This window comes from Gymnoscopelus microlampas (assembly GCF_963454915.1).
Source record: "Gymnoscopelus microlampas genome assembly, chromosome: 19".
Taxonomy (NCBI): Eukaryota; Metazoa; Chordata; class Actinopteri; order Myctophiformes; family Myctophidae; genus Gymnoscopelus; species Gymnoscopelus microlampas.
Window position 1 is genome coordinate 47,817,420 of NC_139956.1, and position 24,933 is coordinate 47,842,352.

The following is a 24,933-nucleotide window of genomic DNA, read 5'->3' on the forward strand; positions in this document are numbered from 1 at the left end:
TAAAATGTGTTTGTTTTTATTAGCTAAAGAAACATCAAAGAACAATCACAGCTGATGAACAGTTTGTAGTAGAATAATTGTGTATTTCACTTTTTCATAAACTGATAGGATTGTGAGAAAAACGATCAATCAACGTTGTCAACAAACAATGTTTGTATAATAATGAAATACAAAACACAACAAACATGAAACAAAACAGCACATTAATAAAAGAAAATAAGGAAAATAAAAAGATAACTAGGTGAAAGTAGAATATAATTTTTGATTTAAGTTTTAAGTATACAACTAAGTATCAACAACACTAAATTCAATTTAAGATGTATGATTAATATATTTCTGATGCATGTGATTTCAATAAAATCACTAAAACTTTGATTTATATAGCACGTTTCTAAGTAACCAACTCGCATTACATGGGAACAAATAAATGTTATGTACAAAATAATAAAAAAAAAAATCTGTCTTTAAGTTAAAAAAAAAGAAGCAATTATATGCAATATAAGCAATTCTGAAGAGGCGGGTCATGAGTACAGGAGGATGGGAGAGCAGGGAGGTGGGGCACAACATCCTAAAAGCTGATTTTGTAGTTTCAGCTTCGGGTAAAAAAAATACAGCAGGCTAAAACATGGCAGACTATAGTAAGCAACACACTGCACCAAACAAATTAATAATGAGTGTGTTAGATTTTCATGTGTCCAGAGCCAAGGGCAAATGTACAAGCATGAGAGACCGTATTACACCTAAAATCTAACACACCCATTATTAATTTGATTAGCTACAGCTGTGTTGCTAATATCATTGTGTACTATAAGGTCAAATGTCACTGTGATGCAGCCTAACATGTTTTTTTATCCTGCTGTAGTTTTTGACCTGAAGTTGAAAACAAACACAATCAGCCTAGGGTGTTGTGCCGGTGCATTCCACAGGAATGAGGCAGCAATTGAGTCAGCAATGGCATAGAACCCCAGGGTTGGTTCTTGGTCCTGGGGATTTCCAGGAGGGCATGATGATGTAGTGTAGGAGGTTGGAGTGGGACGGGGGAGATAGGTTATTGAGGGCCTTGTAGATGTTTTAACGGAAGCCAGTGAAGGTCTTGGATTATTGGTGTCATGTGGTTGCTGTGGAGGGTACTGGTGAGCAGGTGAACAGCTGAGTTTTGAACATCGATATAATAGAGTTTATTGAGGATTTTATGGTGATGCCATGAAGGTTACTGTTCTATTAGTCGAGCCAGGATGTAATCAATGTATGAATGAGTGCTTCACCAAGATGAAGAGGGCGCCGGGGGCGGCCAATATTCTTTAGGTGGAAAAGGGCAGTTAATGTGATCTGGTTTACATGGGGGAGGAAGGAGAGGTTGGGGTCGAAGATCATTCTGAGATTCCGGACGTGGGTAGAGGCGGGGACAATGAGGGCGGTGACAATATTACTCAATGCTGAGTGATCATTCCTGGAGCAGGTGAGGAGTTTGGGAAATTATGATAATTTCGGATTTATTGCTGTTGAGTTTGAGAAAGTTATTTTGCATCCATGTTTTTACATCTGTGAGGCAGGTGGTGAGGATGGAACGGGGGGCTGCAGTGATGGGTGGAGAGGTAGAGTTGTGAGTCACTGGCGTAGCAGTGGAACAGGAGGCCATGGACTGGAGGCAGAGGATATCTCTGCGTGGCATAATATAAAGGTATAAAGGATGAAGAGGCGGGGACCAAGCAATGAGCATTGGAGTACACAGTGGGTAACTAGAAGTGGGGAATTGTTGATGGAGATTAATTGATGTTGGTTGGAGAGGTATCATTTTAACCAGGGAAGGCCATTTTATGTCAATCGAGGACTGGAGGCAAGTGCTTGATGTTATCAAAGGCAGCGCTGAGGTCAAGGAGGATGAGGATGGAGAGGAAAATGGAGTCTGTTGTTGGTGACATTTAAAAGAGTCCATCTGAGTTGGGGGAAAAAAACAGCTTGTTCCAGGATTTTAGAGAGGAAGTGTAGATTGGACATGTGCGTATTGTGTCATTTCTTTTATTTAATTGTTTGTATGAAAATGATTCACATTTCATGATGGTCAAGGAGGTTCAGATGGTATCCATAGGTTGAGGATGGTAGAGAAAAGTGATTTAGGGTTGTTAATGCCATACTGGATGACGGAGGAGTAGTGGGAGCGCTGTGGAGGGGTCTTTGTATTGCTGCTGGTGTCGTTTGTATATGCCTCTTCTTCATTGTTTTGGCAAGCAAGCCATTTTACAGTAGCTGGCAGTCCTTGGATTTGAGGTGGTGGACTTTGTCAGTGTACCAGGGGGGCCAGAGTTGGTGTAAGTCAAGAGACAGACCTGGTTTGTATGGGAGCGAGCTGATTGTGGAGGTGAGTGCTTTGGTATAGTTGTTGACCAGTTCAGTTGGGTGGGGGGGGGGGGGGGGGGGGGGCATACTGTATGAAGGTGGGGTCAGAGATGGTGTCACCAAGTAAGAAGAAGTAAGAAGTGGATACATTTTCAGTAATGTTATGTAGCACTTCTGGTGAGGAGGTGGGGATATCAATGTCCATAGTGAGGGCCAGATGATCAGAGATGGTCAGGTTGTTGATGGTGATTCCACAGGCGCAGATCATCAGGGTGGTGTATCCTTTTTACCAGTTTGCAAAGCACGCTGGTCTAAGAAGAGACTGAGTCAGGTCAACACTTTCTAGACACCTTTTCATCATTGGCTGCCCTTTAAGCCAATGGGGAGCCACACTAGCAGTGTTGCCAGATTCTGTGAGACAAGTGTTGCCAGATTCTGCGAGACAAATCAGAGAAAACAGATAGCAAGCTGGTGTACATGACTGAGTCATGTCTTGTTTTATGGATGGGGAAATCTAAATTTGAGGCGATGCTGAAAAAGTTATGAATGGAACCGTTTTATGTCCAAACAGTTGTTGTTAACACTTGCGTGCCGGCCTCTTTCACCTAATTTGCTGACATAGCGATCACACAGTTTGTCCTGCCTGAGCCTTTGATTGGCTGCTTAGTTTAGTACTGAATCAACCCACGGAGAGCAGCTAGGCATAAAAGAGGTACAATGGCTCATTACGATTACAAAGAACGTGCCATGGCATCACCAGGTGGTCCCAGGTGTGACTCATGGCATTGGTCCTCACTAAAGCTCATTATAATATGGTACCATTTTTGTCTACTCGGTCTGTGTCTCAGAGGAGGGCTGTGGACTGTTCAGAAACCCGCCTACCAGTGACATCATTGGTGGGGAATCCAAGCTAATAGACACTGCAGGCTTTTTATTCCTGGAAAGTTAGCATGCTATAATAGAAGCATTGTTGTTGGATTATTCTTATTTCTTTTACATCTTGTTTGAAATGACCAAAGCTGCCTACCGATGATGTCACTGGTAGGCGGGTTTCTGAACTGTCCACAGCCCTCCTCGTCTCAGAGGTAGAAAAAAATGGTACCATTTTATAATGAGCATTAGTGAGGACCAAAGATATGAAGATAGGTTGACAATGGGTGAAGGCTTCAAGGACCTTAAGACTTCTCAATATATCAACTGTTGCCGTATAAGCTCGGAATTGGAAAATGTCTAAATATGCAGCCTTTGCAGTATTTTGGAATTATCTTGTCTCCAGACATCAATATATCATATTACACCATAGCATACATTATTGCTTTATACTCTTCCTCTTCCTTGATGCGATTCTTCACTTCAATCATTTTCCGAACTCTCTCATCATTTCCTGTCTCCTTGAGTTTGTTGATGACAAAATCCAGATGGATGTAGATGTAGAATGAGTCACTATACAATGCGATCTTCTCCAGTTTGACAATGCACTGGTAGATTCCGCTAATGAGGTTTTCTCTCTCTTTTTTTGTGTGTTCCAGGTCTTTCTCAATTGCTCCCAGCAATGCTTTCTTCTGACCTTTTTCCTCACCAATTGCATACTTCTTCTCAAAATCTTCCACTGTTTTCTCAACCTTTCTTGTCTTGGGAACATATTTTTTCTTATCTTTGACATGTTTGGAGTAGTGACACTTCCCTGCACATGATGTACAGTTTTCACCTTCCATGACCTCACACATGGAAGGACTCCAGGCCCATGTGCACCCTGGGTGATGACAGTTTTCCTTACAATTTTCACAACGGGTGGCCTTGGTGTCCCACCAGCCACCAATACTTTCTAGCTCTTTGTAGGCTTCATCAACTTCAACGAAAGTTGTTGCATTTTCAGATTCATTGTCTAACTTCCCTATTGCTTCTTTGACTTGTTGGATTTCCTTTTGTTTCATCTCTATAAACTCAATCCGTTCCTTCAAATTGTTGCACCATGCCTCAAACTGGATACGTTCCTTCAAAACATCAGCTGTCTGTTTCAAATCTTGAGTCTCCACTGTCCTAAGGAACTGCAATAATTCATTGATCCCATTCTTAGATAGTTCCCAAGCGTTTTTCCTTGCCTGTTTCTCTTTTTCTTTAGCGCTGGTGAATTCGTTCAGGCAGTTGTTGAATAAGAAGTAGATTGGTTCGTCTTCATCTCTTGACATCTTGACCTTAGCAACTTCAAGAGCATTAAGTTCATTTGTGGGTGCTAGTCCACTAGAATGAGTAATCAGAGCTACAATGTTCTTCTCCAGGTCTTTCCCAAAAAGAGACAAAACTGAGTTGAAGACGTAGCTCTTCCTGTCACTGAGACGATTTGTACCTGCTTTCAACACCAAGCCCACAGCATCAAGTTGTTTGACTCCATCTTCAGCTATGAACAAACTTTGTAAAGTTCTTGCTATTTGTCGATCTTCAATAACACCTCTGGTGTCTCCAAACCCAGGTGTGTCAATGATGGTCAGAGAGTAGGGGAAGTCTTCATTATGAAGTTCAAAGAACTCATAAACTGTGATAGCCGTAGTTTGGCTTTCTGACGGATTTTGTACTTCACCTATAACCTTACAGCACTCTTTGTCTTCATATTCTGCGCCCATTAAGTGATTCAGCATGGCATCAATCAAAGCGGACTTCCCTGTTCCTGTCTCTCCAACCAGTAGGATAGTTTTATTTGGTATAGTTGGATCTTTCACTCCCGTGGTAAACCTCCTGAGTTTAGAATCCTCTTCTTTCTTGGAATCCAGATACTTTTTAACTGGTTGCATATATATGACAGCTTGACTTTTTGCCTTTTCAATTTTGATTTTGAGTTTTTGCAGGTTTCTCTTCATGGCACTCTCCCTGTTAAACATGGTAAACACACATTGTAAATGAACATACTGACCCAAATCCATCAAAGCTTTGATGGTTATCAATGCCAAAATCTGTAATTGAAAGCTTAGTTGTTTTACAGCCAATTTTGTTCAAATAAAAACCTTGAGATCTGATGTAACAAGGTTCTCTCTACAGGCTGTGCAGCAATGCTCACAGCACAGAGTTATGTGATCAAGTCGTATCGGTCAGATGTTTGATTTTCCATTATGATATATGGCTTCCAACATTTGCAGGAGGAGACAATTTAGCCATTTATTTTCCTGAAAGATGACCTCTGCAGTCTGACAACTCACGTCTACAGATTCTACCTCACCCCCTAGCATGAAATATTCAAGTTTTTCAAATTAACTGAAGTGACTGAGTAACTAGGATGAAAATACTTTTTGAATAGAGTTCATTGTAGTAGGCCAGGCATAATATAGAACTGGCCAGCTTAGTATACCTAATTTTGAGCTTTTCCAAAGTCAGTAACATATAATTGTGTTTCAGATCAAGATTGTTTTCTGTACCAATCCAAAAAGAAATCTGGTCTCGGTCTTGACTCGGTCTCGCCTTCCGTCGGTCTCGGTCTCGACTCGGACTCGACCCCCTCCCTGGCTGGCCCCAGACTCGGTCTTGACTCGGACTCGCCCCCCCTCGGACTTGGTCTTGACTTGGACTCGCTTTAGGTGGTCTCAACTACAACCCTACATTGCAATAAATGTGGGACGCGGCATATTAGCATATTCATGAGAGGTTGTTCCTGCAGGCGTGGCATATTGCATAATTAATATATCCTGGAATTATTAATGAGGGCACAGACAGAGCCAAGTTCAAGGTGCTATAAAACTCCTTTATAGATATTTTTTGGGTGAGAAAAATACTTGACAGGGGCATTATTGATCAAACATTTATATTTCTGACCAAGTTTGGATGTGTGAACTGCAACTTTAAATGTGACTGAGACAAAGATGAAGATGAAGAAAAAAACTAAATGTGCAAGCAGAACTTTGTTGTAGAAATAAAACATTTTCAACTGCCTTTTTTCAATGATAAAAACTAAATAAAAACTAGAAAAGCGTGCTCCTCAGAGTGCAGATCCCCGCCATGCCGGGTTGCCTACCCAGGGTAGGTACAAGTTGGAAGGCAGTCATAGTCAATCTGTAATGGAGTAATGGAGTAATGGAATCTGCTAAATCTGACTGCTACAGCTTGATCACATGACTTCAGAGAGTTTTGGACAACATTTGATTTGATCTCCAACTTTTTAAAAGCTGCCTCATGGGGGCACAATACTGTACCAACACACCTATAACTCTTGAACTGTAGGTCATCCAATTGCAATTACCCTTTCCCTGACTTTCTCGGATCATGACGCAACTCCCTGAGTCACACTGGACTATCTACAGTAGCAGACGATTATGTTTAATTTATTTATTTATAAGGTGGGGGGAATGTGATGATGTTGTTGAATTGTTGAACCTTAGATCAGTGATCTTACTTTATTTTTGGAGATCCAGGTGCATTGGTGACGACAAGAGCTGCAGGTCTATCGAAGGTAAGAGGTGCATCTTTAGACCGGTCACTGTCCTTATACCCATGGCTGGTCTCCATTCCATCATACTCCACATTTGTTGCTACTCCAGTGAACACACAAACACACACACAGGCAGACAGGCAGACAGATGCACGCACGCAGGTGCGCACGCACGCACACAGAGCATATACACACACGCACGCACACAGAGACACAGAGACAGACAGACAAACAATTGTTAATCATTTGTCTCCACAAATAATTGTAGTGGAGTACAAGTGTAATATTTTCCTCTGAGATGTAGTGGAGTAGAAGTAAAAGTACTGAAAATTGGAAATACTCCAATAAAGTATAAAAGAATACCTCTAAATTGTAACTTAAGCACAGTACTTGAGTAAATGTACTTAGTTACTTTCCGCCATTTTTAATGTATATTTATGTGCATGCAAATGAGCCATGCAGTCTTCGAAGAATGAAAACAAACGCCTTGCTGCTAGCCATGGATCACATGACGGTCGTCTGTTACGACGGTCATGGATGAACTTCAACCTGGTGTTTGCACTTTCTCCCTTGTTGCTCCATACATCTACATAAACGTTCAAATTTCAAATATAAAGTGCTTACCTCATGGCCACAGATGTTACAATTATGTACGGCCACTTTATATTTGAAATGTGAACGTTTATGTAGATGTACAGACCAAAAAGGGAGAAAGTTTAAATACCAGGTTGAAGTTCATCCATGACGGTCACGATATGACAGTCATGTTTCGGGACTATAAACTCGTGCGTGATCGGTTATGCTGTTCTCAAATAGATTACTGTTGAGAGCGAGGCCCAAGCCACCAATGTGACCCCTAGACCACCAGCTCCTGCGAGGCCCCAGCCACAGACACCTGTCAGGCCCCAGCCACAGACACCTGCCATGTCGGCCTCCAAGAAGAAAAGAGAGAAGCAGAAACACAACCGTGCTGCCAGGGCACCTGCTGCTGCCGCTGCCTGGCCCGAAGGCAACGAGAGGTGGAACAATTGGAATCCACCTTACAACACTGTCCCTACAACAGGGGGGGGGGGGGGGGGGGGCACCGCCGTACCCCCATCCGTATCCGCCAAGGGGACCCCAACAAGGACCCTACCCCGGCCCCGATCCTACAATAGGATTCTATGGGGCACCCCCCAGCCAATACCGACCTGATCCAAGAAGCTTAAGGTCCATATTATTAGTGATCATTAATACATGCACAACTAATGCTTCGCTTTGTAGAAACACAGCTGTGAAATGTTGTGTAAACTGATAGCGGGCCAGTCTGCCAAGGTCACGCACTGTCTGCTTGGCGGAGGTGAGACGTGACATGAAGTAATCACGTGCTTCGAGGGTTGGAAGTTGGACTGGAAAGGAGGGGTGAGAGATGCCATGTAATGACAGCGTTCTGCCACAGGGGTTGATATACTTAACCTCCGATCGCCCAGGGACGGGCCCCCTTCTTCCTGGACTTTGCATCTAGAGACTTCTGTTTTGCTCATATTTAGCTGCTAGCCACCCAGGTGGCCTCTCCTCTTTTCAATACTCTACTCTCTATATTTCTAACTCACTTCCTTAATAAATCTTTTTATTGAACTTTATTTTTGCGTGACGACTGCCTCCCCACTGCTTCATTAGCCAAGAAAGATATCCGGGTTTTTGTCCTTTTCCTGTATTTTTGTGGTAAGATTGGTAACACATATTATTACATTAATATAGGAGCCAGCCTGTGTTTGAGAGTTTCTCTCTAGCCGACACAGGTTGGGGCAGGCCCCCTCCACGGCCTAAAGTTTCACTCCCACGATATCTTCCCAGTGATGAAATTTATCTGCTGTTTATTACTGAGTAAGTTGGTTGGTGACAAGCTTATCTCTCAACGAGTGGCCCTCACTTATTCCCTCATAAAAGCAGGGAAAAGAGCGCTGCTCACGAGAGACGACTTGGAACTAGCTGCTCGGTGATGTCACAGAGACAAGAGTGAAATTAGGTCTGTTATAGTGAATGTTGAAGCACACGCAGATACAACAGCAGTTGTGTCCCGTTACTGCTGGTCAAAGACGCCAAGGCAATAGTATTGGTCTCCGATCACTGAGTGTTATTAAATCTATTTTTAGATTTATGCCTGAGTTTTGAGCAACGCAGTCTAGTCGTTGTCGGAAGCCACTTGTAATCTACCGAGAATAGATCCTCTAGGTTGAACTCAAGAGACAAGAGTTTATCCATTCTAGATAAAGCGATAGTAGGAGTAAAGTTAAAATTCCAGTAACCGGAGAGGAATTAGCACGCCTCGAAGGGGTTCTGGTGAGGGAGTCTGGGTCTAGTTGGCCCAGGGTCTGATTCCCTTTACAATTACCCACAATAAATAAAACAAGACTGCAATCTGTCAATTGCTAACTTGCGCCTTGAGAAAAAAAACGGAAATAAAGATAGTAAACAAACAAATGTTATTTTTAAAATATAGTCAAAACTTAAATCAAAAAAGAAATGCAGTGCTAGTACAAAAAAAAAAATTGAAAAAAAAAAAAAAAACAGTGTTTCAAGTATAGTATGGTAATGTAGTAATTATCAAAAAAAAATAGTTCAGTTAATATCAAGTACAACATTTTCTTGGTTTGTAGATACATTTATTGTAATTAAGTCATGATCTGAATAATATGTGTCTTTGACTTCAATAGTTATATTATTTTCTTGATCATTGTTGTAGTACACATGATCTAAAAGACTTCCTTGATCTGTTGTTGGAGAATGTACTAATTGTTTAAAATTAAAAGTTGAAAAAAGTGTGTCTATATGTTCGTCTTTGGTCTTTAAAAGGTCATCATTAAAATCTCCAAGAATGAGAGTTTGTGTTGTAGATATATTTTTTAACATTAATGTCATTGTGTTCTTAAAAATGTTTAATTTCATCTTTGATTCTCTGTAAATAAGGATTATACAAAGTTTCATACCAAAATGTAAAACAATGCTTAAATATTCTAAGGTTTTAGACCAATCATTATCCAAAATTAATTCTTCTTTGTGTATCTCATAACTTTTTGTAGTTAAAAACATTAAGCCACCTCCTTTTGCTTTTAATCTATCTTTTCTCAAAATGTTATAGTTCAATCCTGATAATTCCATGGTAGAAAAACAATGATCACTTTTTATGTGTTTCAGTCAAAGCAATAATATCTAACATTTGTATGTTGTGATCTGACCTTATGTCATCTAAATGTTGTAAGTAACCATTAACATTTAATAATCCAATTTTCAAGGTTTGTATTAATGGTCGTAGAGAAAATGAAGTCGGAGATGATATTCTGAGGGATGTTTCACGTAATTTCTTCATTTCCTTTTGTACATGTATGTTTACCTTGATTTTGTCTTGGTTGAAGTCTGTTATATACAAGTCATTCAAATTCTTCACTCTACTGAATGCTACATAAGCTTGTCCGGTATTAAAACGTGATCCTTTCATAGATACAAGAATTTTATTTACAGTCAGACCTTGAACTTTATGAATTGTTAAAGCCCATGCTAATGAGAAAGGAAATTGAATTATTCTAGTTGATACAGCCTTATGCCTTCCATGATAAAGTATTGATTCATATTTGAAAATAGGAACAGCATTTGGGTAATTGTTTTTGTAAACACTTCTGGATTTGGCATTTACTCCAACAAAAACATCTTCAAAGTTTACAAGTATGGCATGAACATCTTGCAGTTGTCTATTGAAATCAATATGTTCAACAAATCCTCTAGCACCATTTACTAAACCATCAGTGACATCAATGTTTACAGTAAGCATAACTTTAGCACCAATAGCAATAGAAAATACTTTACTTAGACCTCCTTTATCACTAAATTTGCCTGATGTAGAAGCCAACTTCAATAGCATTGTGTCATCATCTTTGCATTTATCCTTTGCCTTTATATGAAAGATGTGTTTATCTAAACAATGAAAGGTTTCTTGGAGTTATGCTCATTGACATAATTATTGATAGCATATACATGAAGAATGTCTTGCAGATCATCAATTTGGTCAGTAGTTATCTGTCGAGTTTTCAAAATATTTACATCATCATCTGTTATATTACCTTCTCTAACTTTATTTAACAGTTCTGCAAAAGGCTTGTCGTTTTTCTGTCTTGTTATCTCATGTAATTCAAATAACTTAAATAAATCCCATCCATTTCCACAAATGTTTGCCATTTTATCCCTAGTCTCATGAAATATATAGTTTTGTCTTACTGGTGGTAACTGAAAAAGATCTCCTACCGCTAATACGGATATATTCCCAAATGGATTACATTCATTAAGATCTGATGATTTTGTCTTCTTAATTTCAGAAAGTCGTCTGTATATATGCAGTAAAGTGTCTGCACCAACCATGGATATTTCATCTATAATTAATAACTGTAGATTCTGGAATTGTTTCTCTAAAATAGGAAGTTTTTCATTTGACAATGGTAAATAATGAAATCCAAATCTTAATGGTTTTAAACAAAATGCTGAATGTATTGTCATTCCACCAATGTTAAAAGCAACTCCAGTAGGTGCTGTCAATAAACAAATAATATCTTCAGGATCAGTATGTCCAGCCAATCTAAGCAATCGCTTAGTGTCATAATCTATAAGTTTAATTAAATGACTTTTACCTACTCCTCCTGGACCACTAAGGAATATATGATAGGGAGTAGGTACCTTTCCTCCCTTTAAATCTAATATTGTCTTCTTACACCACTTACGATGATAGTGTATCATTTCCCTTTGTTCAATGTTTAGAGATCTCATCATTTTACAATAATCATGGTGAAGCATGTGAAATTTCTTTATCTCAGCAGTGTAAAGGTTGTTTGTTGTTTGTGTAGGCCTTCTCATTAGAAGTTGTGCATTGTCATCCAAGTCTTGTTGTTCCATTGGTCGTTCTATTTCTGTTATACAGTCTTCGTCAAGTAGTCGTTCATGTTCTACCTGTGGTATTGTGAACTCTTCGATCTCGTGTGCGCACATGTTCGTATGCCCACTTATCCGGTGTGCCCTGATGTCTAGAAACTCGTGTGCCCAGATGTCCAGTGTGACCATCTGTAGTAGTTACTGAACTGTAGTAGTTACTGAACTGTTCTTTCCCTTAAAGTGCCCTGAAAAGGCATTTTTTCCTCCCTGTTCTGCCCTTAAAAAGGCACTGTTTTGCCCCTGAAAAGAAGTTGTTGTCACTACACACTCATTATGAGGCGAAAGGTGATTTGAAGAGGTCCTTGACCAGTTACTCAGATTAATTAGCATCATAAAAGCAGTGATCATCAAAATAATTCAGCATTTTAAATGCCCTTCTGTGTCCCTCTTATTGCCTGGGAATCCCCTGAAAATGTACTGTCTTGGCGATGGCAGGACATGTGAATTTGAAATGGACATGCCAAGGACATGGACATGCCAAGGACCATGGCATGTTGAGTGCTGCAGCCTACTTGGGTATGATTCTACTGTGGGATGTGGACGGTGGTCTGACACAAATAGACACACAGGCGCAAGTAAATACCTTTACTCATCGGAGGACTACATCAAGTCTGGTGGTCTCCTGCCCTGTGGTATTGTGAAGTCTTGTGAACTCTTGGCCGTGTGCCCATTCATCTTGTGTGACATATGTCCTTGTGTCGATTCATCTCGTGTGCCCACATGTTCGTATGCCCACTTATCCGGTGTGCTCTGATGTCTAGAAACTCGTGTGCCCAGATGTCCAGTGTGACCATCTGTAGTAGTTACTGAACTGTAGTAGTTACTGAACTGTTGTTTCCCTGAAAGTGCCCTGAAAAGGCATTTTTTCCTCCCTGTTCTGCCCTTAAAAAGGCACTGTTTTGCCCCTGAAAAGAAGTTGTTGTCACTACACACTCATTATAAGGCGAAAGGTGATTTGAAGAGGTCCTTGACCAGTTACTCAGATTAATTAGCACCATAAAAGCAGTGATCATCAAAATAATTCAGCATTTTAAATGCCCTTCTTTGTCCCTCTTATTGCCTGGGAATCCCCTGAAAATGTATTGTCTTGGCGATGGCAGGACATGTGAAGTTTCAAGTCTGGTGGTCTCCTGGCCTGTGGTATTGTGAACTCTTATGAACTCTTGGCCGTGTGCCCAGTCATCTTGTGTGACATATGTCCATGTGCCGATTCATCTCGTGTGCCCACATGTTCGTATGCCCACTTATCCGGTGTGCCCTGATGTCTAGAAACTCGTGTGCCCAGATGTCCAGTGTGAGCATCTGACCTTATCTGCATTAAATGTTGGTCATCAATGTGAATTAATATATTTTTTACAATGTATATATATCATCTTTCTTTGTATTCATGACATAATAGTGATGTCATCAATCCTTTGCCTATTTGTTCATGACAGTGCCGAAGCTTAATTTGATTGGTTGGACTTCACGTGACATATGTGCATAGTGCCTATAAAATACTAGGACGACGGCGGATGAGACTATATATATATACAATAATTATATCTTTGTATATATATATACATATAACTAATATACTACTATATAACTAATATACTACTATATAACTAATATACTACTATATAACTAATACACTACTATATAACTAATATACTACTATATAACTAATACACTACTATATAACTAATACACTAGTATATAACTAATACACTACTATATAACTAATACACTACTATATAACTAATACACTACTATATAACTAATATACTACTATATAACTAATACACTACTATATAACTAATACACTAGTATATAACTAATACACTACTATATAACTAATACACTACTATATAACTAATATACTACTATATAACTAATATACTACTATATAACTAATACACTACTATATAACTAATATACTACTATATAACTAATATACTACTATATAACTAATATACTTACTATATAACTAATATACTACTATATAACTAATATACTACTATATAACTAATACACTACTATATAACTAATACACTAGTATATAACTAATACACTACTATATAACTAATATACTACTATATAACTAATATACTACTATATAACTAATATACTTACTATATAACTAATATACTACTATATAACTAATACACTACTATATAACTAATACACTACTATATAACTAATACACTACTATATAACTAATACACTAGTATATAACTAATACACTACTATATAACTAATACACTACTATATAACTAATACACTAATACACTACTATATAACTAATATACTACTAATATACTACTAATATACTAATATACTAATATACTACTATATAACTAATATACTACTATATAACTAATATACTAATAACTAATATACTTACTATAACTAATATACTACTATATAACTAATATACTACTATATAACTAATATACTACTATATAACTAATACACTACTATATAACTAATATACTACTATATAACTAATATACTACTATATAACTAATATACTACTATATAACTAATATACTACTATATAACTAATATAATACTATATAACTAATATACGTTGTGTATATGTTGTGTACTCCTTTCGACATGACGACCCTGAATACAGTACTTGCGCTGCTTCACAGGCGCAAGTAATACTGGAGCACAGCTTGGGTCTGCACGTTTTATTACTTTGAGTGTTACTTTGATGTTTCAACCAGTGTTTTACTCAGAATAAGATGATATAATTAAAGGTATTGGCTGTAACGTTATGCGTTATGATCAGATCAGTCAATCAAATTGGATATTAAAGAAAGTAGCCACAGTCCATGTTTTGGCAGATCGGTGCAGGAGCTGGACAATGAAAACAAAAAAGGCAGTAAGCTAATCAAACTAGAAAAGATTGTAATGCAGAGTTCCTCTTGCAATGAACAGCTAACTAATTTCCAAATGGACGTGCGTGTGATTGCGAACGCGGAAGGAGGCGCGGTGCGCCTCCTTCCGCCTCCGCCCAAGTGGAGCCTACTATGGAACTCTGCTCGGCTTGTGTGTCTGTGCAACCCGATCGCCAGAGGAAACGTTCTCATTGAACGTTTTTCAGCGTTTCTCAAAATCCGTGCATAGACTACTGGAAAACCACAAATTCCGTGCATAGCCGCCTCGCATCTCCCCCATTGTGACTAAACCATTTCGGAGCCGCGCAGTCTCAAGGGAATTGTCGCTTTGTGAAGGACCACCGAGCGCGCTAAAGCGCGCGAGTTGCCGTCCTGAACATAGCGACATTCCCTTGAGCCTACTCAGCGGCGTTTGAGTTACGTACCGATAGGCACAGAATCGTAAATTTTGTTGTGGGGACTGCTCTACTTCCTGGTTTTTCCGGGTTGCGACTGGTTACGCCCACCGTGGGACTCCCCGTACATATGCACGGAATTTGGGGGTTTCTAGGCGACTATGCACGGAATGACGTGCACAAATCCGTGCAATGTATACTAATTCTCTGGCGATCAGGCTGGTCTGTGTGTCTGTGTGCAGTGCACTGCCTGGGTGCGGCCAACAGAGTGCGCCAGAGTGCAGCTACAGTCAAAACACACACTCACACACACACACAATATTTTCGAGCTGCGTTCGCTTCCAGCGTTCGCGCGTCTTACTTGTGTAAAAAAACCTACTACAATTATTAGATCATGACCAGCCATAGAATGACAAAAGAACAAGCTGACAAAGTGTAAAAATCAATCAAATCAAAATGTATTTTTATTTAATCCGTGCTGTTTCCTGCTCGTCCTTCTTCCGCATTTAGGAACGGGGGCGGGGTCTGGGAGTTGGGGGATTATAGACCAATTATTTGTTTACTAACATTGAGACTGGACACACAGGTGATTGTTTCACACAATCAATTCTCGCGTCCTAGCGAGACCTGATAGAATGGGTTTCATTGCACGCATACTGGTTGCACGCATACTGGTTCTTATCAGTGTGACGTCGTCTGTTAAGGGGTCTATGGTCAGTGAAACAGTAAATCCAGGACCGCGATTGGCCGCCCAAGCAAAGAATTAAGGACTGCAAGCAGTGAATGCAGGACCGCGATTGGCCGCCCAGCCTCGACAAAGAAGTTACTGCAGGCGCCACCGTGCCCCTAAAAAACACATGTTTTGCTAGTACTCCTATAGATATTGTCCAAAACTCACGAAAATGTGTACACATTATCTCTGGAGTAATGTGAATCAGATGTAGCCCATCAGTCAGATATTTCAGATTCTATTCCGATTGGCTTCAATTGGTTTTCAAAGTTTGCGGGAGGGGCCTGTTGTGGGCTAAATTCACAAATCAGGAACACAGTGTACCCAGGGGGCAAAACCACATTTTTAGGGAAAACTAAAGAAGATCTGTTAACAAATATAAAAAGATTGCAAACTAGTGTTAAAAATGCAATCGAGACAAAACTTTTTGTACTTCATCTAGACAACGTAGAAGATGTCGTACAAAGATTGAACTCGGTCCGCTCAGTAGAAAGCAGTGCACTTATGTACTTATGCTTAAAGGAGGAGTTCACCCAAAAAATGACTTATTTTCTAACAATTAAACACCCCATGAAGCCTTGATTTCATGGATTTATTTTTGTTTTTGTGGCATTCCTAAAACAATAATTTGATGACCGTGTGTATTTCCGGTAGGAGACACAAATAATCTACTTTGTCCTACCGGATACATTAGCCGGTAGGAGACGGGAATCAAATTATTAGCTTAAGAATGCGACAAAAACAAAAAAGAATCCATGGATTCAAGGCTTCATAGGGTGTGCAATTGATAGAAAATAAGTCATTTTTTGGGTGAACTCCTCCTTTAATCACCCGTCTTTTTTTTTTTTTTTAAACCAGGGTAGTAGCTGATAACGCATGCTCATTTCCAGCAACACCCTGCACCAGGGCCGGACTGGGACCAAAATTCAGCCCTGGCATTTTGGCCTGGACCGGCCCACCACCCCCCGGGCCGTTTTGTCAACGGGGGGGGGGCGGGGGGGGGGCGCGTTTCACCGTTTCAGCCCAGCCCTGCACATGAACTCTGCAGCCGCACTGAGGCCCCTGCTGGAAAGCATCCCAGCCCAAACATTAACGTAACTAATAATTGGACCGCGCAACCCGGAAATGACCGTAATAATCCTAAAACGGGACCAAAAATAATATTTTTCAAAAAAAAAAAAAAAAAAAAAATTTTTTTTTTTTTTTTTTTTTTTTCTGGGCCCAGTGGCCCACTGGCCCAGCGGCCCACCGGGCATTTGCCCGGTACGCCAAATGGCCAGTCCGCCCCTGCCCTGCACATAGACACTCATTACAACCTGGGATCAATCCACTGGAGCAGTTGGGGGTTCAGTGCCTTGCTCAACTGCAGATTTTTCCTGCTGGTTTTGGGAACCGAACCGGGAACCTTCCGGTAACAAGTGTACTCCTCTAACCTTTTGACTACCGCTGCTCACCATTAATCACACACATTTTAATTGATTCCAAATGATATAAACACATTGATGTTGTAAATAATATTACTGATGTGGTGGATGATATAGTCAAGTCATTGAGGGCAATACTTTTTCCCTCTAAAATATTATGCAGTTTCCAAGCTTTGCAGGTGTAGGTGTTGACTGCCATATCAAACAATCTATAAAGACTGTGGCTACCCAGCTGTCAGAGCTGTTCTAGACCAGTTGTTCTCAAAACTTTTCATGTCAAGGACCCCCAAATTAAAATGTAGATATACGTTTATTTTTAAGAAAGCATAAAAATGCTATATATATAATATATCGTCGGTGTCCAGCCAGGACCAGCTAACTCCATTTTCAGTTTTTTTTTTTTTTCATAAATCAAGGCCATTGAACACCCTTTAGGTCTGTGTAAAATATCAAAACATTTGAACCAATGAAAAGTATTAAAAAGCGCCTCTGACGAAAACTCCCAACTCCATTGGATCCTCAAACTGTCCGTCAAAAACAAACAACTCCCCCCTCTCCTCTACAGCGCTGCTTTTCAACAGCATGAGTAGAGCGCGTTGCGCAGTGAACGAGGAGGAGGACCACGTAAACAAGCTCCCCGTAGTCTGTTAAAACTATGCAGTGTACCTGTTTATCAAACTTAGCACTGACGCTAATGTTATGAAAACAAGTAATTATATTTCTAAAATCTATTAAGTGTTTAATGAGGAGAGCAATGTGACAAGAAGAAAGGCGTTCATAGCATTTCTGTCGCGCTATTCTACTACCTCTTTGCAGAAGTTATTTTAATATTTAAAGTCCTGTTTATTATTGTAGGCCTATATAATAAGTGGCATGAAGCATCAGGGCATTAATTCACACGTTGTTGTGATGCATTGTGAGCTTGGAGATCCATTGTTAGCTTTTGAGAATTTGTACCCTTTTGAAACCTCTCCCTCAGCAGCGAGTGGAGCTATTGTTGTTTGGACACCTAACTCCACTTCAGCTTGATTTCTGCTCGTCTGAAACTGCTAACTCCACTTGCGCTGGGTAAAGTGTTGATTTACCCGCGATTTGGTTAAAGTGTTGATAATATAATGACACATGCAAGTATCTGACAATATATAAAGTCACTATACCAACTTTGATGAGGCAGTATTGCTTTGTTTTAAAAATATAAGGTTTTCTTAATTTCCTGAAAAACGTATATTTTGTTTTTGCGTTTCCTGAACAATGAGCGTTTTGGAGTTAGCAGTTTCTGGCTGGACAGCAGAGATATGCGTATAACTTCAGTATTAAAAGCAGTTTTACAATGCATTTATACTTGACCTTATAAGTCATCATACAATGCTTAATACTATGTTATGATTGTTGTCCTGAAGCATTATGAATATGTATGAGTGGTTATAACTATAATCATATAGTTAATATGCTTATAATGCATTATAGACATGCCGGGGCTTCATAGAAAGTGTTAACAAAGTGCTCATCCTTACCCATTGGGTCACAACCAGCAGTTTTTGCACCGTCCTTGTGCCTCAGAACTCTAATGTCGGAGTACCTGGTTCTTTGCCTCTGTAAATAAAAGCTAAAAAGAACAAAAATGAAAGCCATACATTTAACAAATGGTGAAATTTACATTCCAGACTCAAAAGCAGCATATTGTCAGTGCACTGGATGTGACACGCCAATACCCCAGTCTTTATAATTTAAATGTAACATTAAATACTTACATTTATTGCGAACGCAGCGGAAGGATGTGAGCGCAAGTGGAGCCTACTATGACACCGTGCTCGGGTTGTGTCTCTCTCTGTGTGTCTGTGTGCAGTATGTGTGCACTGCCTGTGTGCAGCCAAGTAAATGTCCAATATAGACGTACCATACATCAAATGAATATGGGGAGAGATTTGTCTCAAAATGATTTGTGAATCCATTACCACGATGCACAAATATTCCTTGATTTACAAGTGTGTTTCCATGATTTACAAATGTGTTTCCATGATTTACAAATGTGTTTTGCAATCTACAAACATAAATCATTTATTTGTGACTTTTGTAAATATGAATTTGTAATTTTTTACAAAAGATACTTATACTTGTGTGTGCATTTATCATGAAATATCATTTGTAAATCGTCAATTCTGCGTGTGAATTGTTGAATGTGCATTTGTGAGTAGACCAACACACGCATTCAGTTTTGAGACGCTTCACACTTGTCTCAAATTCACTCACAACCTGCAGATCTGTGTGCATGGACTGCCCCACCTCCACCCCATGGCAATTACAGCCAGGTGGGCACTGCCTCTAAAAAAAAAGGCAATTTAGGGGTAAAAGTTGGGAAGCTGACTATTTCACATCATTCAAGGGTGCTGAATTTGAGTAACATGGTTCCCAAACAAATGTTATTGTTTTTAATCTTCCAATTTGCGTAAACAAATGGCTGCCAATGTTGAACAATTTCTTCAATAACTAAATATTTCTGCACACTAAATATGCACATTAGAGGCCACAATTACAGAAAACTGTTTAGTAAAGAAGTGGTCCATACGCACCCCCCCCCCCTCATTTTCTGTTCTTTTCTACTTATCTGTATTTTTGTGTGCACTTCAGACTGTATATCAGTGTTTTGATTCAATATTTAGATATTTGATATTAATTTAATCAGTTGTAGGTGTTCATGCTACATACATACATACATACATGCATACATGCGTGATGTACATACAGTACATAGAATACATACATACATACGGTCAGCACCAAACTTGGCACAAACTAGTCAGGGGCCTGCCATCAGAATAGTCACACTAGGGGCCTCTAACGTGGATCCCAGGGGCCACAGGCACAGTGTTGCTCCAATCCTCACCAAACATGGCACTACATCAGTTTTACAGCAGTGTCTAACATTTCAAATGTTAGACACCATAACTCTGAACTGGATTTGAACACCACATAGCAGGCTGAACATCTAGTCATCTATATTTTCCAATGCTGGATGGTTTGGTTATATTGTAAAGCAACATGCCTGCTTATGTTAGCTTGTGCTGGCATGCTAGACTGCATTAGCTAGCAAGCTTCCACTTAACTTGTGCTGATGATTTGGTCAATATCTGTGTTTCTAGTGTCGGCTTAAAGCTGGATGCACTACGTAACTTTCCTCTTCTACCCAGATTTCAACCCGGTTTCCTGTGCAAGTGCTGACTTTTTTTTTTTACCATTGAGCTTGCCTTTTTGATCAGGGAAAAATTCGTGTCAGATCCTGTGTCTAGGTGAGACATGACCTTTGACACGATCTAAATGTCTCATAAGAGCAGGTAGACAAAATACAACCACCCCAAATGTATAAGTTATATTGTGAGTAGATTGGAGAAAATTACATTCTATTCATTAAGAAAAGTTACATTGCACCTCTTTAACATACAAACTGCTAGCCAGCTACCTAGATTGTAATATAATCTGGCCAGGAGAGCTGTGTAAATAGACATAACAACCTTACTAACATCTATGAAATCCACAATTTTACAGTATTTTAAACATGCAAAATATCATTTTTGTTCATGCAAGAGACTTGAATAATATCACCCCATGTTTTATGTCCTCTCCTGATGGAGAGACTAAACAACTTAAACCATTTACTAGTTGACCATATTCCCCAGGGCTCTATAGTTGGCCCCCTCCTGTTTTCTCTGTACACCAGATAACCAAAAATGGGGCAAACATCTACAAGCTCACAACATGCCGGATAACGTCACCTGTGACACGCTGTGAGCTTGTAGATCAGATGTCCACTGTTAGCTCCTGAATAGGAATGCTAAGATTCAAGTGGTCAATTACAACCATAAGACCCGGGATTGGAACTTGGGTCTTCCACATGGGAGCCAAGAGGGAATCTCCACTTGGCAGGGGAGATATTGGACGTAGGAGCTTCAGGAAAGGCTATTTGTCAACCTGTTAGGTGTCCTACCTAACAGCACGGAAAATACACTAGTATAAAGCCTTAAGGGGCTCCGGCCAACCATATAGAGTTTAAGTGATTAAATCTAGTTCACTTTATATAGAATATCCGTTCCCATTATGACTGATTGAAAATAACTTTATACTTGACGTTGAACCACTTGAACCTCAGCATCCCTATTCTGGGGGGAACATTCATCAAAAAATACATTCAGCAAAAATAGCGTAATGTGTTTCAATGCGACTTTGTGAGCTTGTAGATCTGCTTCTTTGTATTTTTTTTTACAGATTTGGTGTAGATGGAAAAATAACCATTTAGAGAGTCTGAGAATGGCACTTTTTACATGGGAATAAACGATATGGAATAAAATGTCATGGGTTTTTGAATGAATGTCTATTAGAGTTATGGCAAATAGTTAAATACAGTTAATAGCTCCAATATGAATGATAATTAACAACATGGGGTTCATTAACAACATTGCACTGATCAGAGCAATGGTCACCAAGTTATGGGTCATGTTACTCAGATTCAGCACCCTTGAATTATGTGAAATAGTCAGCTTCCCAACTTTTACCCCTAAATGCCTTTTTTTCCCGGAAATCCCTCCTGTCTAACTGATTAGAGGCAGTGCCCACCTGGCTGTAATTGCCATGGGGTGGGGGTGGGGCAGTCCATGCACACAGATCTGCAGGTTGTGAGTGAATTTGAGACGAGTGTGAAGCTTGTCTCAAAACTGAATGCATGTGTTGGTGTACTTACAAATGCAGTTTCAACAATTCACAAGCAGAATTGAAGATTTACAAATTATATTTTATGATAAATGCGCCTGCAAGTATACATTATTTTTTACAAATTACAAAATATGATATAATTTACAAATAGTCATATATTTGTACAAATCATAGCACATGTATTTAAATGCCAACTTACAAGTTACAAGTACGTTTGCAGATAGGAAACTACATTTGTAAAAATGTAATTAAAAAAGTGTGACGTTTGTCTCAAAATGATGTAACAGGAAAAAGGAATGTATGCGTGTGTTGGTCTACTCACAAATGCACATTCAACAATTCACACGCAGAATTGACGATTTACAAATGATATTTCATGATAAATGCACACACAAGTATAAGTATCTTTTGTAAAAAATTACAAATTCATATTTACAAAAGTCACAAATAAATGATTTATGTTTGTAGATTGCAAAACACATTTGTAAATCATGGAAACACATTTGTAAATCATGGAAACACACTTGTAAATCAAGGAATATTTGTGCATCGTGGTATTGGATTCACAAATCATTTTGAGACAAATCTCTCCCCATAATAATGCTGTTCACATTGTATCACAACGTGAGGTGTTCTGAGCTTGTAGACAAGCCATTTGCTGAATGTTTGCTCCAGAATAGGCATGCTAGGGTTCATGTGTGGTTCATAAGGTTCATAAGTGAAAGAAAGAGATTGAATAATGGAAACACGACCGCAAGGACTTTTTTGGACAGACCTTTTAGACAAAGTGTTTTAACTACTTGTGCTGTTTTTACTTCTCTGCCTAATAAAATATTCAATTAAACAATCAATCAAGCACTACAGGGGGGCTAAGGTCTCTCTCTCTGTGTGTGTGTGTGTGTGTGTGTGTGTGTGTGTGTGTGTGTGTGTGTGTGTGTGTGTGTGTGTGTGTGTGTGTGTGTGTGTGTGTGTGTGTGTGTGTGTGTACTTTTCTGCCGTGTTGTGCATGAAGTTATTTGTGTGCAACACACATACAGACACACACCAGTTGAGTGGGTGAATGTTTTGATATTGTTTAAGTTGATGCTATACTAAGTAACACAGATGGTGGCATTTATAAAATATATAACCTCTGTTTGGGTGGTCACACAGCCTCCTGTGGTCATACGTTCATTGCATTCAATAGATTAGACATTGCATGATGTTATATTCAGACTTAGCAATAGGGAGCAAACGGACATTATATAGAGACACGTTTAGCACACACAGGACTCAAAATTAACACACACACGCACACACACACACACACACACACACACACACACACACACACACACACACACACACACAGACACACACACGCACAACCTGAGAGAGTTCCAGGGGGTCTGCAGCGAAATGATTGGTTAGTATAGGAATAAAATGGAAGCCCCGTCTTCCTAGGGCCTGTTTCACGAAACCTAGCAGATTAACCCGGGATTCATCCAGTTGATTTATCAACTGGATGAATTTATCTAGCTTTGATTATTTAGCTGTGAAGTTAGCCTGGTCCAGACCAGGCTAAACTAATCCTATTGCCTTTACTGATCATTAAGCATCAATTTCAGGGACGCGGGAAGTACTTTAGAGCAAGGGGTGCTGGTAAACGGGGTGATCTATTTTGCTAGGTCTAAGCCTATTTGTGGAATTTGTAACTGCTTGTCACAATCACTGGAGAATACACACAGGAATATCTATCAATGAGTCATTATACCAGTGAGATTTTTATTTCTACTGCTGATTAGGATCTATCAGATTATTTCCTGGACTATGGATTGATTGTTTATTGATCTGTCCTGAGGAGTTATTGGATTACTTTTGTTAGTTTGGATTGAATTATGAACATGTGGAGACGCAAATGGATGCGTGCGTGACTGCATGTACAGTAAGTACAATATTGAACGATTCAGGCCTGACTACAATATAGTTAAGTGCATTAGTATAGGCTACTGTCGTCAACAACAACAACAAGTACCACATGGCTTTGGCTAACTTAAATTGTTTGGTAAATTTAACTGCACATGATGCATAATAGTGGTTGTACAACGTTATAGCATGTGGGTCTGTCTTTATTTCTGACATATTTTTACGGGCTCATTGTTTGTTTTCTTTCCTCTTTTTTTTTTGTTGCTTTAATTGAACTGCTTGTCTTTTGCCTTTTTCCCCACACTTTGTTTGTTGTTTGTGTTGTGAAGCACTTTTTAAAGCTTTTTTGAAAATTGCTATACAAATAAAGTTTATTATTATTATTATTATTATTATTATTATTATTATTATTATTATTATTATTATTAGTATTAGTATTAGTATTATTATCATACTTATGATTCTCACTCCATTACATTTTAAAGACAAATAATTCTACATTTGAATCCAGATTTCTAGGAAGGCTGTCGTCTTTTAATTTATGTTTTCTTCTCTAAAATGCCTCCACCTCATTTGGTTACTCATAATAATTTTAATTTTAATCATTTTAAACTAGAACTCACCAAAGTGTTTCAATTACATTTCGATTTCAGTCTAACAACAAACACAGAAACGTATTTACTTACCTATATTTTATCTATACAAATTCTGGCGCTTTTGTCCATCCATATCTGAGATATTGTCCATAGAGAGCTAAGACCCTGAGACCATGAAGGGCGAACACCCGAGGCAGATGGTTACGAAGGGTGGATCGAAATCAAGCTGCTGAGTTGCACTTCCTCATTGAGGAGTAAGGACTGACTTAAAGCTACACAGAGGGCTGGGATATTATCACAGAGTAACTAAAAGTGGTGTTGCACAGTGCAAAATGTACCCAAAATAATCATAATCATATTTGAATAAGGGACCCCCCAAAATAATTATATTTGAACTGGGGACCCCCCAGAATAATCATATTTGAACTGGGGACCCCCCACCCTGACAAGCACTTGGAATCGTAGGAGTTGAGGCATTACATTTAGTTTGACTCTGTTCCACAGATAAATATTGTGAAAATAGCCGATCTACAACCTCACAACGCCTCGCAACGCGAGACGTTGTGAGCTTGTAGGTCAGCTAT

General features: G+C 39.2%; 1 protein-coding gene across 1 annotated transcript; it reads right to left on the bottom strand.

The window, feature by feature from the left end:
• Nucleotides 1–24,557, bottom strand: LOC311035485 (uncharacterized protein). Its single transcript, XM_084043724.1, has 4 exons — nt 24,440–24,557; nt 18,659–18,737; nt 6,716–6,851; nt 1–5,202 (listed from the first exon to the last, which is right to left on the bottom strand). The coding sequence occupies exons 2-4, from the start codon at nt 18,660–18,662 to the stop codon at nt 3,630–3,632; spliced, it is 1,713 nt and encodes a 570-aa protein (XP_083899850.1). The 5' UTR covers nt 18,663–18,737; nt 24,440–24,557; the 3' UTR covers nt 1–3,629.
• Between the last annotated feature and the right edge of the window lie 376 nt (nt 24,558–24,933).